Raw genomic sequence first — 16,183 nt, 5'->3', positions numbered from 1 at the left:
AAGGAACGAGCATTTTAAAGGCGGGGCAGGGGCGCGGTTTGCTGAATGAAAGCAACTAACAGTATCTCTATCGGTCCTCTCCGCCTTGCCTCTTCGTTTTTACTTTTTATCCACCATCTCTCAAGCATCAGGATCACACATATGGAATAAAGTATACCAGAATAAGTGGGTGCTATGACTGCTCAAAGGTTTCCAGGCACAAAAAATGGTGGTCTTCGCTTTCTTACTTTTACATGTTTGCATATATTCTCCTCAATAATTAAATTTAACCAGAGGCTTGCTTAAAAGTTATTTAAAAGAACTTCAAACATCATATAACTGGAAACTCAGAGAACTGCAATGTCCTTACAAAAGAGATAACGCTAAACCCTCGGGGGAAATGGAAGATCGGGCGATGTGAGCCAGTAGAACGACCCTGGCTTCGATATTTTTAGTCCTTCTTCCAGCAACTGCTTTCTTTCCCAAATGTACAAACGGGTAATCTGAGAGCTTGCTTTTCGATTCCCAAAATGTAATAAGAAATGTAAATGTCCCTCCTATCATTTCACCTTACCCCAGATAAACTCAGGGCCCCGTGATTCATCTTCAAAGTCTTATTTAAACACCCAGGTATCTACATCCACACACAGGCAAACGCCAGAAACATGCTTATTTTCATGTTACGTATTTACTACTTCTCGTTGTATACAGAATTCTAAGCATTTTAGATGAGCCGCTGGAGAACTTAAGCTAAGAAGATGAGGAAGGATGACTTAGACACCAGAGGAAGTGCCTTCCCAATAGTCATTAAACTTAGATAAATATGCTTTGTGGAAAAGTGAAGCATCTACTTACTGTGCTTCTTCAGAAGATTCTTGTTTTATTTTTAATGTTCTCTTTGTGACAGGTATTTCATCTGAAAAACGAAGTTTTTGAAACATTATATTTTCCTAAGTGGTGACATACATTTATGTAGATACATAGCTCTACAAATGTTTACTGTTCATTCCATACTTTCCAATTCGAGGACTTAATTCTAGTTTCAAATACTGCCCAATGCCAGATTTATAAATATAACTCTTATATAATGAGATGCATACATTTATATGCAAGATCAGAAACCAGCTCTACAAGTATAAAATTCTTCAAGGTCACCAGCAGATTTCTAGCTAGGAGCTTAAAGCTTAATTTCACTGCAAACATCATTTTTAAAGGAACAAGAATAATTCTGTGGTATTTAGATTTTCTAGGTAGGTTTTACAGAGCAATTATTCTACCAGAATCAGGATCAACATACTCTGCATGTTATTTTTTTCCAAAGGTTTGGGTGACTTAACTCTTTCCAGCAAAACCAGAGTTATGGGATGCCTAAGTAATGTAGACCTCATTACTGTTTTGAAATTAAAAGGTAGTGATCACTTAGCATCTGCCCTTTTTATTCTTCCAATCTTTAAGTCTCTCTCTCACATCGTGCTAGTTTTACAGTTTCATAGCTTTTGTTCTCTGTCTCTCTCTTCTAATATTTGAGATATATTTTTTTAAAACAGCATTCGTAAGAAATACTAGCATTTAATCTTGTTTCTTTTGAATTAGCATTTCTCGGTCAGCAAGAATTCTGTAAAACGATGCCCCTGGAGTTTTATCTTGAGCTGGGGAAGCACACCGATAGTGCCAATCCTACTGTATTTCCCTGGGAGTTGCCTGAGAACCTCACTGGGGAGTAACAACATTGACTTATAAGTGAATACTCATCATGCAAATTGCTATAAATGTACAGTGGCTGTGGGGGAAGGCAGGTAAGGGTAAAGTGGGTCAAATATATGGTGATGGAAGGAAATTTACTTTGGGTGGTGAACACAATGCAATATAAATATGACATATTATTGAATTGTATGCTTGAAATCTTTATAATTTTATTAATCAATGTTACCCCAGTAAATTTAATTTTAAAAAATGTATAATGGCTGCAGCAGAAACTTGATTAGTACTTCCAAATCATGAAAATCAAAGTTGGACCATTTACTACAAAAAGTAACTATATATATTCTCTTAATTAGGCCACATAAATTTAGATTTGATGGCCAGTTCTATTTTCCATTTTTAATGCTAAGACTGTAGATAAAATCATTCTAGCTACTGTTGGGATGGGATCCTTTATGAAGTTTGAAGGAGTATGATTGCTGATAAAGTTCAAACATGAGCTCTTTTCAAGATAAACTGAGGCTTCCCTTCATTTCTTGTTCAGACTGAAGTCTGGGAGGGGACCTTTTCCAAATCACAAACAGAAAAGAAAAAGTATTTGGGATAAGGGAAGGAAAAGATAGTTACATTTGTAGCAGTTGAGCCAAGAGTCAATAAATGGCAGTCATCTTAGAACTAGGAGGTACAGGATATTTCAAATTGCATAGGATTCTCTCACTGGGCTTCCTTTGTAGCTCACAATTAGGAATTCTGTATCTTCGGGAGGTTTGCTGGTACCCAAATCACCAAATGACCAACACCAAGCATTAGCAGGCAGTTTAAGCGAAACCTAGGATGCCCCAAGTGTTCCAAATAGACGGCTATATGCCTTGTGCTGACAGTGGGATCAGTACCAGTCCCAGTGCACATATAAAGATATATGTATACACAAACAAGAGTAGTATATATATCGGCTTTCTTACCCAATTCCTGATCTGTTGGGTAGCCATGGAGATCCTGACTGTGGTTTCCCCAGTCCTCCTGTGAATACTCCTCCATAGTGCTGCCATCTGACTCCAGCTCCTGGTACAAGCCACTACTGTTAATAAGTACAGGCTGGCAGGGCTGAGCATCCCATCCTCCCTGACCAAACACCTGTTCCAACTGTTCAAATGTGTAACTGCTCTTTCTTTTCCCAACACCATGTTCTTTCACCCGACTGTAACACCTGCGAAGGGTCTAAGACACAAAGTCTTTTGTTATTCCTTTAAAGCTGTACTTCCTCTTCCAGGTACGGACCACAGATATTAATTACTATTAGACAGACATAGACAGACAAACACAGACACATTGTTACAGGAATGCTAGATTTCAAATTCATTATTATATTAGAAAAAAATACTAATTTAGCATTTACTCAAACATGTTATAATTCAAACATTATTTTGCAATTAATTATCCATTAAACAACAAGAAACATTACAACATTATTGCATATACCCCATACACATGTTTATGCCCCCTCCCCCACTTAAAAAGAATAAGGGGGGGAAAAAAAAAGAAAACAAGAAATACCAGCCAGCCAATAGGATGCACACCTGCCACAGAAGAGAAAGAGCTGCTGTTGTGCCAGAATTTGGAAAAAGTGGGGGAGGGAGGACAGAGAAGAATTTCCCAAAGCAAAGAATATGACCTTCCTTATTCCTGATTAAGAAGGAATACAGGGTATAAACAATTTCCTAGATGAATCAGCTAGTAAAACATACTACTTACATAGTCTGTATTCCTTACTAACTCACTCTGTCTTTGGAGAAGTCGCTAAAGGAGGTCAAATCAATAATGCTACAGATGCCCAATCTCAAACATCCACTATCAAGAAACAGTACACTAATACCTGTGTCTAAGAATAAGTCAATAAGACTAGTCTATTCTCCAACTCAAACTCCCAGCTAAACAAACCAATAAATGAGGCCAATCATTTCTTTTTTGGGCGGGGGGGAAGTGAGGTGGAGGGGTGTTATTTCATTTCTCTTTCTGCCTTGTGGCACGCAGCAAATAAATATCATTATGCAAGTCCAAAGATAAAACCTAGATAATTTTATTATCTTGCACAACCCTAAGACTTAATGGATATGCATTAGTCAGACTATAAATTTCTCCTAAATGTGAAATTACTTTCCATAAGCCAATATATCACCTGTTCTCACCAAAACTAAAACAACTCAAAAACCTTTATAGAGCCTCCATGAAAGTTCAGTATCTTTCAGTCACAGATGACAAACTACAAGAAGACACTCTGTCAAATACTTAGCAGATCTGTTCCTCGATGCCAGAAATCCACATGGGCAAAAGGAATAAAAGAATGACACGTATGATGATCTTCCTCAGACATAAACATGGAAGTGATTAGTGATACCCCGTCCTAAAACCAGCCAGCGTAAGCACCTTCCTCATTTTCCCTCTCAAGATCCCTTCTGGTGCTTCAAATGACGCCTTAAAGAACTAGCTTTCTGATAATATACTCTTGAAAAGTGTTACCTCTCTTTGTAAAGGACAGTCACAAGTACGTAACACAAAACTCCCTAGAGCAAATCCGAAATGAACTTGGGAAATGTGTCGCTGGCAGCCTTTCCAGTGGAAGGAGACCAATGCCTGCAGCTGATCTCGTCAGGCTTTCTGCATGCTCCCCTTTCCCGGTGCCCTCTGCCCTTCTTGCAGGGATTGGAGCCGGAATGGCAAACATCTCCTGCCAATTTATTTTTATCTCACAACGTCTAGTTGCTGCCTCCAAGAACACCCCAACCACTCTTTTTGACTCTTCCAAGGACCGTAAATGGAGAGTCCCAGCCTTGTCCCTTTCACCCTTCCAAGGCCATAAATGGACATGGAAACCAAGCCGCCGCTCACTGCTGACTGGCTGCCCTAGAGAAAAGCATCCAGCACACAGGAGGGCCCAGTCAGCTCTGTCACTGAGGGTTGCTTCAGAAGCCAAGGAATACAACTAATGTTCCTTTGAAGAAAGGTGCCACACTTATCAGGACATGACATAGGCATCAGCAAAGCCACCAATCTCTGACAATATACATGGTGGGAAACCACAGAAAAGATTTATTTTTTTTGAAACCACCAAATTGAGCTTAAAAGTTCACTCACTTGGCTTATGTAACTGTGAATGAGAAAACTAGTAAAATCTAATGGTTTTAGATATGGAAGAACAGTCAGATGATATATTTTATATTTCTTTGTAATGAACTTGTATAATACACTTTAACAGTTAATATGCTGATATGTAAAATATCTATTAGGGATCTGAAGGAAATTGTTTGGTAATCTTAAATCCCTATGATAAAATTTGATGTATTTAAACAATGTTTAAAAGATTTCCAAATTGATTTTAACTCTCTCAAAACATAAATACACATGAGGTGACTTCTGGGTTCAGTAAAGACCACAGATCCAAGGAAAGGTTTTTTAAATAGGACATGTAAACTAAAATAGAAAAAAGGTAAGAACTCAAACAGCTGATGTAGGAAACACTGGGATTTAGTTAAAGTAGAGGGACTTTAGAAATGGGTAAAAAGGACATACGGAGACCTTCCAATTCTTATCACCCATAATAAATCAAACAAGTTACACTTTCTACACTCTAAATGATTAACCAAACAGTTAAATGATTATGTATCTGTGTCAACAGTCCTAAATAAACCAACTTAAAAACCTACTCTAAATTTGAAATTAAGATAATGCTCCAGAATCTAGGAAAAACGAAGTCTCACGTCCCATTTCAGACAGCTGCACCAAACCCAACAAGAACCTCAGTTAAGCTTTTCTTGGAGAACCATTTCCTATTTCCTGTTCAGCACAAAAACCTTGCTTCCCTTCCTACTTCCTTTACCTCACTCATCTTAGAAATTTATAATAACTTAAGCTCTAGCATGTTTTTTAAAAATTAAGATCTCGAGGGGGAAAGAATTTGCTTAAAATGATTAAAGACTATTCTATTCACAATTAAGAACACTTTTCTTATTGTTAGGGATTTCCATGGTAAATTGAGGTTACTGTCTCCTCCCTGGGGGAAGAGCTGTGAGCTACTGCATCTTGAATGAGGTCATAGGGATAGAGGGCAGGAAGAGTTAAGAAAATCTGAATGGAAGAACTGAAGTGTAGGTAACAACTTGATTAGGTGGTCAAATCAGAGGAGTTCATAGGTATTTGATTCGGAAGAAACGCCAGGTGAATGCTTACTAAATCCACCGTGCCAAATGTTTAATGACTACAAAAGGAAAAGAACCAGAGAAAAGACTGGAAAGATGTCCCATTACCAAAGCAGGGAGAAAAAGAAGATGGCTGACAACTGACAATTTATAGACAGAGGGAAAGTTTGGCCAAAGTTTTAGATTAGAGTGAAAAGAAACGAGAGAATAAAGAAGACATTCATTGTGGATGAATGTAAGGGGAGTCTACGGGGGAGGGGGCAGGTAAACAAAGGCAGGAGTTTTAGATGGGCAGGATTGGGGGTTCAACGGCAGCAATGCAGAGAAAGACCCAGGGTTACAGCACACGTAACATTAAATACAGTGCACAATGCAGCTATCTTGCCAAAGTAAGTAAATCCAGTATTGGGTTGTATAAGCAGAGGAATCACATGTAAGCTATGAAGGTGGCTCTTCCTCTCTATTCAGCACCGGTGAGGCCACAGCTGGAGCACAGCATTCAGTTCTGGGCATCGAACCAGCTACAAGAGAGGGAAATTGTAGAGTTCAGAAAAGGGCAAATAATATAATGAAAGGCTTGGAAAATAAGATCTGTAAGTAGGGCCAGTGGTTTCATCAAAGCCCTTTCTGACATTATATAAGCTACTTTTGGGGTAAAAATAAGGTTTCTTTTGCTTCAGTGTCCTCCAATCCCTCCTTTGACTGTCAGGAAGTGGGAAGAACTGAGTTCTTCCGTGGTATGTATGGCAAGGTAAGAAGCAAACTATGCAAATCGCATGGGCATATGCCAGCCGATTCTGCTACTGGCTCAATCATTTTTCTCAAAATTTGCCCCGTTTCATGTAATCATAAAATAAGCACCATGACAAAACCACTGTTCTAACAGAACTGACTACAGGTGGGACAGGGTATATAACAAGGAAGAATAGAAATAAGGCATAATAGCTATATAAACGTGTTGTGTGGAAAACACTGGCATGATCAGTCTAAGATGTCAGATGAAAAAACAAAGTCCAACTGCAGGGAGGACAGTTTGGTTATAAACAGCAGGAAACAATGTTATAAGAAAAAAAAAAGCAGTGAAACAGATTTTCAAATGTAGTTGTCAAGCTGGCCACTCTAGAAATAGATTACATAGTTTATCTTAACCCTCTGCCAACTAAATATGATAAATTTGAGATTATCTTTTAATGTAGATGATTAAATAAAGAATACACTTATTTGCGAACAAAGTCTTAAAAATCACATATTATATTCCACAAGAGATAAAGGAAATTACACTGGGAGCAAATCTCCACTGACTGACTGTTGAAAACAATACCTCAGCCTAAGTAGATGGGTATTTCGAAGCCAAAAAATTAAAAAAATAAAAAAATAAAACGGTCTTTGTGAAATAGATCTATCTTCTTCCTTTAAACTAAATTACCACTTTATTGTAACTGTTACAACAAGCTGCTCTTAGTTAATTGAGACAAAACAATACCAGAGTTTATTTCAGTATCTTTAAGACTCAAAATCTCTTTAATTCATTTTATTTTCTGTGAGCACAAAGGTAGGAAAGAAAAAAATCTGAAAGTAAATAAATACATTTCTGCATTCTGTAAGAGGAATATTAAGAATATAATATAAATTACTGTATATATGCACACACAGAGAGATGTAACTAATAACTAGGAAGTTATCTAAGGCAAAACCCACGCAGGGCAACAGAACTTTTACTACCTACATTCTTAGGTTTTCTATAATTAAAATCTAGCAAACTGACTTGCCAATCACCTAAATCCTTTAAAACTAACCAAATGAAAACCCCAACAAAATAAAATACAAAAATACAGCACTCGTTTTACACGCCCACAGTTCTTAGAGTAAAGTAGAAAGTTTTGGCAAGTGGAAAATCTATTCTTAAAATTTCTTTTCCTCCCTGGAACAGAAGTTCTTAACTTTTTTGGGTCATGGATCCCCTCCCCAGAAATATGCACGTGTAAAACCGTTCCACACAATTTCAAGGGGAACACGGACTCTGAAGAGCCATACAAAAACTTTGGGTTAAAAAACTCTGCTCTGTACCGTGTGGTTGTTTCTTCCATAAAAGAACATAACAAGTATTAGCTAGTAACCCTAAAATAAAGGAGGCTTAATTCAAGCCTTTGGTTCTACAAGAGATTCTAGCGATTTGGACACCCAGTTTAAGTTCAATTTACCCAGTTTACTCAGTATTCTGCTCATTTATATAAAGCAGCATTAACGTTTCCTTTAAGAGGTAATTTAGCCAAACTCCAGTTTCTTGAAAGACACATACAAGGATATCAATGTACTCTTTACAAAAATATAGCACTTTTTTTTTCTATTTCCTGAGGAAGAAGTCATCTTCTGAAGAGGCAATTAAGCAATATTAAACAATTCATAACTTATGCTGATTATCTGTTCCAATTATATCACATAGTATCGACCATTATCTGATTAACCTATCAATATAGATGCTAGATAAATTCCTAAAGCAACAACTTAAAACAGAAATTCACACATCTAGAAACAAGTAAGTATGGAAGGTAAGTCTTGACTACCTTTCCTTGGTAGTCACAATGCCAAATATCTCTTTTAGAAAACTTTCTATAACATTCTGATTGACAAGGTGTGGGGAGAGCTGCTTAAAGCTCTAATGGCAAACCAGGTTCCAGCTTCCAAAACATTAATTTGAATGAAAAAAAAAAACAAAACTTAGAGATCATCTAGTCCAACTAGCTCACTTAACAAACAAGGAGCCAAGACTCCAAGACAAATAAGTATTCCTTCAAAAGGGATTTGGCATATAAAAATTACCGAATGGCATCCACAAAATGTTAATGTTTCCTAAGAGAGCTATTCTGCTAGACTGAGCTCCGTGAGACAGGGACTATGTCTGTCTTGTTCACTGTGTCCCTGAGCCCAGAATAGTGCCTATCACACAAGGACTGTTCAATGTACTAAATAAATGAATTAAGGTAATTTTAAAGTAGTAATAAATCACTAGCAAGATCAAATTTTTCTTAGCGAAGAAAATCAGGAAACTCATTTAAGCACAACGGTAGATTTCATTTATAAAATCAATAAATCCAAGGTGGGTTGGGCTCCTAAAATCTTTTAAAAAGCAGGAGCAGAAAAGGGTATAAAACATAGATACAGCTATAACAAGCAAAGTGAATTAATATCTTTGTAATAAAGGAGGACTAATGGCAGAAGGCAAGGCTGTTTTAAAACTATCTGCCATTCTTGCGGTTATGTTTTTGTGGGGTGGGCATCGCCTGCCAAATGGAGCTCTGCAGCCCTGTCCAAACTTTACTATTTCTTATGCTTTACAAATTAAATAAATATTAAAAACAGAAAGTAGTTCTGTCAAAGATAGAAAAGGAAAAACACTGGAATTGTTTCCTGGATTTTAATAACGTCAAACAGAAGAATGACCACTGGAAACCAAGATCTTACCTCTCTGGAGCCCCGGTCTCTGTGGGGAACCGTCCGGGACTGAATTCGTTCCAAATCTGGCTATCAACGACCCACTTTTGTATCTATAACTGGTCAGTACTGTCTTCTTGAGGGAGAGATTCTTGCATAGAACAAATAATTCAGGTAATTGTGATTCTCAATGAGCATCAACTCTTAAGTTTTCTGGGTTCCTCCACGCTAGCAGCTGAGGGTCTTGCCTCAAGGAGGATAATACTAATTGTGAAAAACAAACATCTTCCATTGCTCAAGGAACTATGTTCATGTGGCCATAAAACTTTTAACCCCACACTGAGGGTAAGTCATACAGGGGTAATCATATGATAGCTCAAACTGGCAGCAACACTATAAAAGGCACACCTAGCATGAATGGTCATGTTCGAGGGCTTCTTTGGGATACAAGAATCCTCAAGTGCTTTTCTATTTAGAACAAGACAGGTCAAAAAGCTAGGGTATACTGAACTACCTATTTCAGACTACGCAGCAACAGGTAGTTTACAGTCATCAAAGATAGTCAGATAACACTTTGTCTAGAACTTTTTCCCCATAAAAGGGGGAAAAATTAGTTATTTGGTAAAGAACCGACTTGGATTAGAGGTTATTTTCATTTGACCTCCTGTATCGCCTTTGAAGTTACTACAGTAGCATCTCTGTTGACTGTTTCTCAGTACTTCGCACCCTGGGGAACCACCTCGAGGTGGTATTTGGATATTAAAAATGTTACCTTTATTAGTATGTGATAACTAAAAAATCACATTCAAGAGAATTATCTAAAGTATTTCTAGGATAGCAGGGTAGAATCATTCATCTTTAAAGGCCTCCCATACAAACACCCTGCATTATGTGCTAATTGCTCCATAATCAATCATATCTAAACATGAAGAATTACTTATGCACACGCATACATGCACAAACTACCAAAAAAGTAAAAAATAAAAAATAAAACCTCACACTTTACAATACTGTATTGCTTCCCACACACAAAGGTATTTTCTATTCATCAGACCAATGTTTAAAAGGGAAACTGTGCAGGTTCCCTGCTCCCACACCGACACAGTACTCTATTCCTTTCATATGCTGTCCACGTGCTTTTCAGTTTTGTAGTTAATTTTCTTATTAAAAACTACCATCCATAATGCAGAGATAACTATAATAAGATTTTTTTTTTCATTAAGTAAATTTTATGTATTTGGTTGTGAAAAAGAAATAATCTTGAAACTTGGATAAAGTCATCTAAAAAGTACGATTATTAGAAATTTTCCATCAAGATATCTGGGTATTAGCATTAAGTCAAGATTCAGTCAATTGTTAAAAAAAGTGGTTTTTTGCCTTTACATGATGTATACTATAGGTATAAGTGCATGAAAAGAACAGATCTTCATATTCTGTCACATATCCTTTCTATAAAAAACTGAAAATAAGCATATTTTAAGTTTATGCATCTGTCTTTGGGCAACCTGAACTTATTTAGAAAGTTGTTAGAAATTTGGGCAATCATAACACTTTTTATAGCTCATTTGGTAGCATTTTTTTATATTTTATTCTTACCTTTATGAGAATTGCTAAAAGTAATGGCCATATGAAAAAATGTCTGTACCTTTTACAAAACTCAAATATTTTCCATATGCGGCTCAATGTCCCATGTAATGAAGGTAAACCATAACTACCATTTCCTCAGTGCCTACAGTGTGCTGAGATTTAAGCTAAGGACTTCACAATTATTATCTCTAATGTTTACAATAATGTTAAGAGAGGGTCACAGAAAACAGACACTGAAGGAGACTGTGGGCAGGAGGTTTACTTGCCAGAGACTGAGAGGAGCAGGACTGGGCAGACAAAGAAACTGAAGCAAGACACAGAGTTGCAACGGGGGCCTCAGCTAATCCTAAAGTGAGGTATGGAACCTGGACAACCCTTCAGAATCATCCTGAATTGAGGCAAGGAGGCCGTACCTTTGCATTTCAGCGATGACCAGTCAGTGGATTCATGATGCCACTGGAGAGGGAGCCTGAGCTTGGGGGAGACGGCTCCCTTGGGCAAAGGGAAATGCGAGAGGAATCCAACCAGAAGCCATCATCAATCAGCACTGTGGGCAGCTGAGGGGACTGAGCTGTGTCTCATTCCCGGAGGAGGGGTCTGGGCAGTGTATCTATCACATTATGTACAGAAGACACGTGATGCATCCTCATTTGACAGAAAAAAGAACTAAGAGAAAGCAGCGTATCCAAGGTCACTATCAGAGCGTGTTTAATGTAAGCAAATCTTAGGTTTCAAAACTAGGACCTGGTATGCTTCTTTTCAGTAGCAGACACTGAAAAGTATAGTCACCGAATTTACCTTTTTGCCCTAGTTGCTGAGAGTTCATAGCTCATTTTAATATACAGATGAAGATATTTACCTGAATTACTACTATACTCCCTGCACTGACTTATTTTCTGATTCTATTTTTAGCTTTCTTCACATGCATATCCTTTTGGGGGGACATATTTATTTCATATTTTATAAAAACAGTCCATCTCCTCCCCATCATCTAATAGGAGAAGAGTACCAAACCATTTACACATGAAATGAACAATGGCAGCACAAGGTAATGGACACTCCATGGCCTCCTCCATCAGCGACATCCTTACCTGCTTTTACTGTTAAAAAGTAATTCTACTTTGTAAACATTTCTCCTATTATTCAAACTTATTTCCTTTAAGAGGAGTTGGTGGTCCAAAAAATATCATTTACATAAGCCTTGAATTAACCACTGAGTTTTCTACAATAAAACTTTTATCTATGTTTCAACACTGGTTTTAAATTCTTCCATGGGACTTCCAAATCAGAGTTTCTCATTGTGTTTATAATCTTAGGACACTGTGAATTATTTACAAAAATTTTAAAAATCTGTGTTTTCATTTCTATGATAACATGTATAAGCATGATGATGTCCATTTGGGTGTTGCTATGTGATTTTGGTATTGCATTTATGACTGTTTAATCACACTGTTGCCAAAATTTTCAAAATTTAATAAAGGTGAGCTGATGATTCATAATGGGACAATATACTCAAGTAGTTAAGAGCTTGGAGTTGGATTGCTTCTAGCTTCCCCACCTGCTAGCTTTGTGACATTAGACAAATCTTGTGCCTCAACATCTCCATCTGTGAGGCTAATAATAGTACCTCATTCATAGATTTGTTGTGTTAAATGAAAATATAAGTAGAGCATTTAAAGCAGTGTATGCCTAATAAGTTGCATTCAGTAAATGTTAGCCATTATTATTACTATGAAATGACAGAGTCACACCAGTGATATGAAGACCAAGATGCCTTATGAACAAAGGTTAATTCAAGCAGAGAAAAAGTTAACAGCAAAGTTTTATCACAAAGTACATGGCAGGAATAGAAAACTCAAAGAACCTTACTGTAGCACTCAGTGTCAAGAATCTTGTTTGGATAAGTGACTAAGTTTCAGCTAAACCATGTCCTTCAATATTAAAGGAATACTAGCTTGATTTTTAGTTTTATTAGTACTTAAAGTGTCTTATAAAGTTGTCTTTGTTTGAGAACATGTGAGATTTATAAATAAAGGTGTTTATATCTTGATTTAGGTTTGTTATATATTAAGTAACTCATTGTTATATACATGTTTGTCCACACATTATTCAAGTTTCAGAAATCCTTGGCTATATCATCACAGCTTCTTCAACTTTTTGGTCATATTTCTTCTTTTATAGGAAAAAGCCAATCATTTAACCATTTTCAAGTTTACAGTCTTGGCAGGAATATGGTGACTAAAACAATGACATATAAATAAAGGGAGGGAAAAAAAGGAATCCAGAGTAAGGATTCAGCCTCGCTCACTGGGTAATCTGTTCATAAGAAGCAGGAGGCAGGTAAAACTTAGCATGATCAAGTAAGGAGTATGAATGACCCAAATATTTTCTTGGAGTTCGATATTACAAAAAGCATGTAGACTTCTCATTCATTTTTTGGTGCATAGGAATTTACTGGAATTAAAATCAGATTCCCCATCACTTTTTAAAAAAATAACATTTTACGGATATGTGGATAGGCTACAGTGAAAATTCCTCCCCCCGATTATTCCTCTTAATTTTGTAATGTGGTTTATATTAAGAAAAATATTTTATACTGCTCTAAAATTGGCACAACTCTGATCTCTCAAAGTCCAACTATTAATCGTGTTTCCTAATTTGCACAAGAGAGAAAAAACATTACCTGATTTTGCTGAAGACTGACCTTGGGGACACAGCACAGGGTGCTCATCTTCTAATAAGTGAATTAATACTAACATATCAACGCTGCACTTTGCTGCTTCGTGGGGCAACTGGACATACCACAATAAAAAGGCATAATATAAAATCATGTAAATCATTCTTAATAAAGCAAAGGCAAATAAATTTCTATTTTTTATATATAATGAAAGGTAGAGAGCTCAAATTTTCTAAGCTCGATAAGGCTGATATCAAGGAATATCATATTTGAGTGGTTTTCTAATTCTGTTGTTTTGAATTACTACATTTCAAATATCATATTGTTTTCTATCAGAATGTAAGCTCTTTGAAGGCAGAGGTGTTTTTTTTTCCAGTTTTGTTCACCGACGTATTCCCAGCACCTATCAATGCCTGGCATGCAGAAGCAGCTCAACAGATTTTTGCTAAATGAATGAATAAATAAAATTAATAAAGATTCCTTAAGGTTGTATATGAAAGTTGAGAGATCAAATAAAAGGTCAAAGTACTTTTTGACCTATTATACTCTTCTTTCTAAACCACAAACCAGCTCCTCCCATTTAGAGAAAAGTATTTGCAAATTTAAAACAATAATAATAAAAGCAGTTTTTGGTAGATATAAACTTTATTCTGGTTTTATTAATATCGATTACAAACATAATTGAGTTATTTGGATAAATGAAGTAATCTGAAAGTAGATAGTAGAAAAACAATAGTGTGAGTTTCAAAAAATTCTGGCTATTATAACAAAGTAGTCTTACACAGGCTGAAAAATGCAGCTGGAAAACATATTTAAATAAATAATTTCCATTCTATTGTATCAATTTATATTGAGTGAAGCATTATTTGGTAGCTCAAAATATGTAATTTAAGAATACAGCCAAGAACGCATATATAGAAATAAAATGATGGCTGTTATTCCTAAAATGTCTGAGAATAAACACAGGTTTGTATTTTCCTAAGGAATAACAGCACATCCCACTAATGACAAGATAACTCACTTGATTAGTGCCAAAAAAAAAAAAAATTTCCATTGGCTCTCAAGGACTCTCTCAACTACAAATAGGTAAGAATTATACAGATGTAAATACATGCCTTTTTCAAATATGAAGACATTTTTCATTTATTCAGAACAATGAGGGGAAGGGAGACTTCGCATAAATTACAAACTCCAGATAATTTGTAACATATGCACAGAAGGCACAGATTCATTAAGCCTTCATTTTGAACACTAAATGAAGTTTCTGCAATGGCAAATAGCAGGCAGAACACATTGCATGAACCCCACAATAAAATTAAAGAATACCTAATAATCACGGCAATCTCAACAATCGTTTAACATCTAAAGCTCTTTATGGTACTGGTCTTTGTGTATGAAACTCGGGAAGTTTTTTCTCTCATTTTTAAAAAACACTTTTAAACATTACACAGATATAACCTTCCAAAGGGTGAAAAAACTGCTATTCTACCTCAACCTAGTGATATGAGCATATACTTCAGAGTGCCCTGTTACAATTAACATTTATAATTTTAGATCTGAATTTTAGTTCTTGCCCTCTTGTAGTGCTGAGAGAGGGGGAAAAAAAAAAGAAGAAGGCAAGATGATCACTTGTGAAGACTGGGGAAAAGATAAGAATCCCAAGTCTGTACAGACTCCTAAGAGGTAACATAGGCAGGACTGTTTTAGTTGGATCTCACTGGGTTCTAGAACCAACACTAAAAACTTAAGTTATGAAGTATTGTGATGATCCTTGAGGATACAACAAAATCCTCTGTGTAAGTTGGTAGAGCAGTAAACAGTGAGTTGTGTGACAGGTTAAGATCTAACAAATCAATCAGATATAAATACAAACAGCTCCACTAATATTCGTAAATTTAAAATCAGTTCTTTCCATTTTCCTTGCCACTGCTTTATTTCACTAATTGCCTAGCTTACTGCAAGAAGTCTCTAAATGATCTCTGTGCTTCCAGTCTTACCATTTCCAATTCATTTTCCAGTTCTAGAACCTAAGACTAACCCATGTTATGCCCCCAGCTTAAAATTCTTCGATGACTAAGATAAAGTCCAAACTCCTTAGCACATCATTTGACCTCTTGTTTATGTCTCCACTTTTATTTCTTACCACTTCTCACTTCCTTTCACTCTCGTCCCTCAAACCCTAGGCTCCAGCTATCCAGAACTGCATAATATAAAACATTTCATCAGCATTATCTGGGACATGACTGGTTCCTCTTTTTCCTAACTGCAGGTTATGACCCATTAGTGGGTTGGGAAATCAATTTTAGTGGGTTGTGACCACCCTTCTAAATATCCCAAGTGGGAGATGAAGAGACAATGTATAGGGGATCAAGAATCATTCTGGTGAAGAGGGCCCAGGAATGGTGAGAGGGTGGCTTGGGAGACAGGGGTGAATGGGGAGCTGGTACAGGTTAGAGGGATGGGTGTAGGGGAGGGGCATTTGAGGATCGTCAGTTTGGGAGAGAGGGACTGGCTGAGGCTGGGGCACAGTGTGTGCATGTAACAACGGGGAGGCATTATGCCCACACCAGGTGTTGGCATACATCAGTGGGGCCACGTCGAGCCAGCTTGGAGT

The 16,183-nt window shown here is 36.8% G+C and overlaps 1 protein-coding gene across 9 annotated transcripts in view; it reads right to left on the bottom strand.

The window, feature by feature from the left end:
- The window catches only part of MSANTD2 (Myb/SANT DNA binding domain containing 2), a 28,826-nt gene that overhangs the window by 4,091 nt on the left and 8,552 nt on the right, over positions 1–16,183 (bottom strand). The window contains exons 2-4 of one of the 9 annotated variants that reach the window (XM_039872810.1): positions 6,305–6,394; positions 2,643–2,742; positions 835–895 (exon numbers count right to left, since the gene is read on the bottom strand). In XM_039872810.1, coding sequence (XP_039728744.1) covers positions 835–895; positions 2,643–2,718 — 137 coding nt within the window. In that variant the 5' untranslated portion in view covers positions 2,719–2,742; positions 6,305–6,394. Of the gene's footprint in view, positions 1–834; positions 896–2,642; positions 2,899–6,258; positions 6,395–16,183 lie in introns of those variants that run through there. The other 8 variants (XM_039872811.1, XM_039872808.1, XM_039872809.1 and 5 more) reach the window with 8 other exon arrangements.

Source organism: Pteropus medius, unplaced genomic scaffold, assembly GCF_902729225.1.
Source record: "Pteropus medius unplaced genomic scaffold, Ma_sr-lr_union100, whole genome shotgun sequence".
Lineage (NCBI taxonomy): Eukaryota > Metazoa > Chordata > Mammalia > Chiroptera > Pteropodidae > Pteropus > Pteropus medius.
Note: the sequence above shows the minus strand (reverse complement) of the source record. Positions and strands in the feature narration are given on the sequence as shown.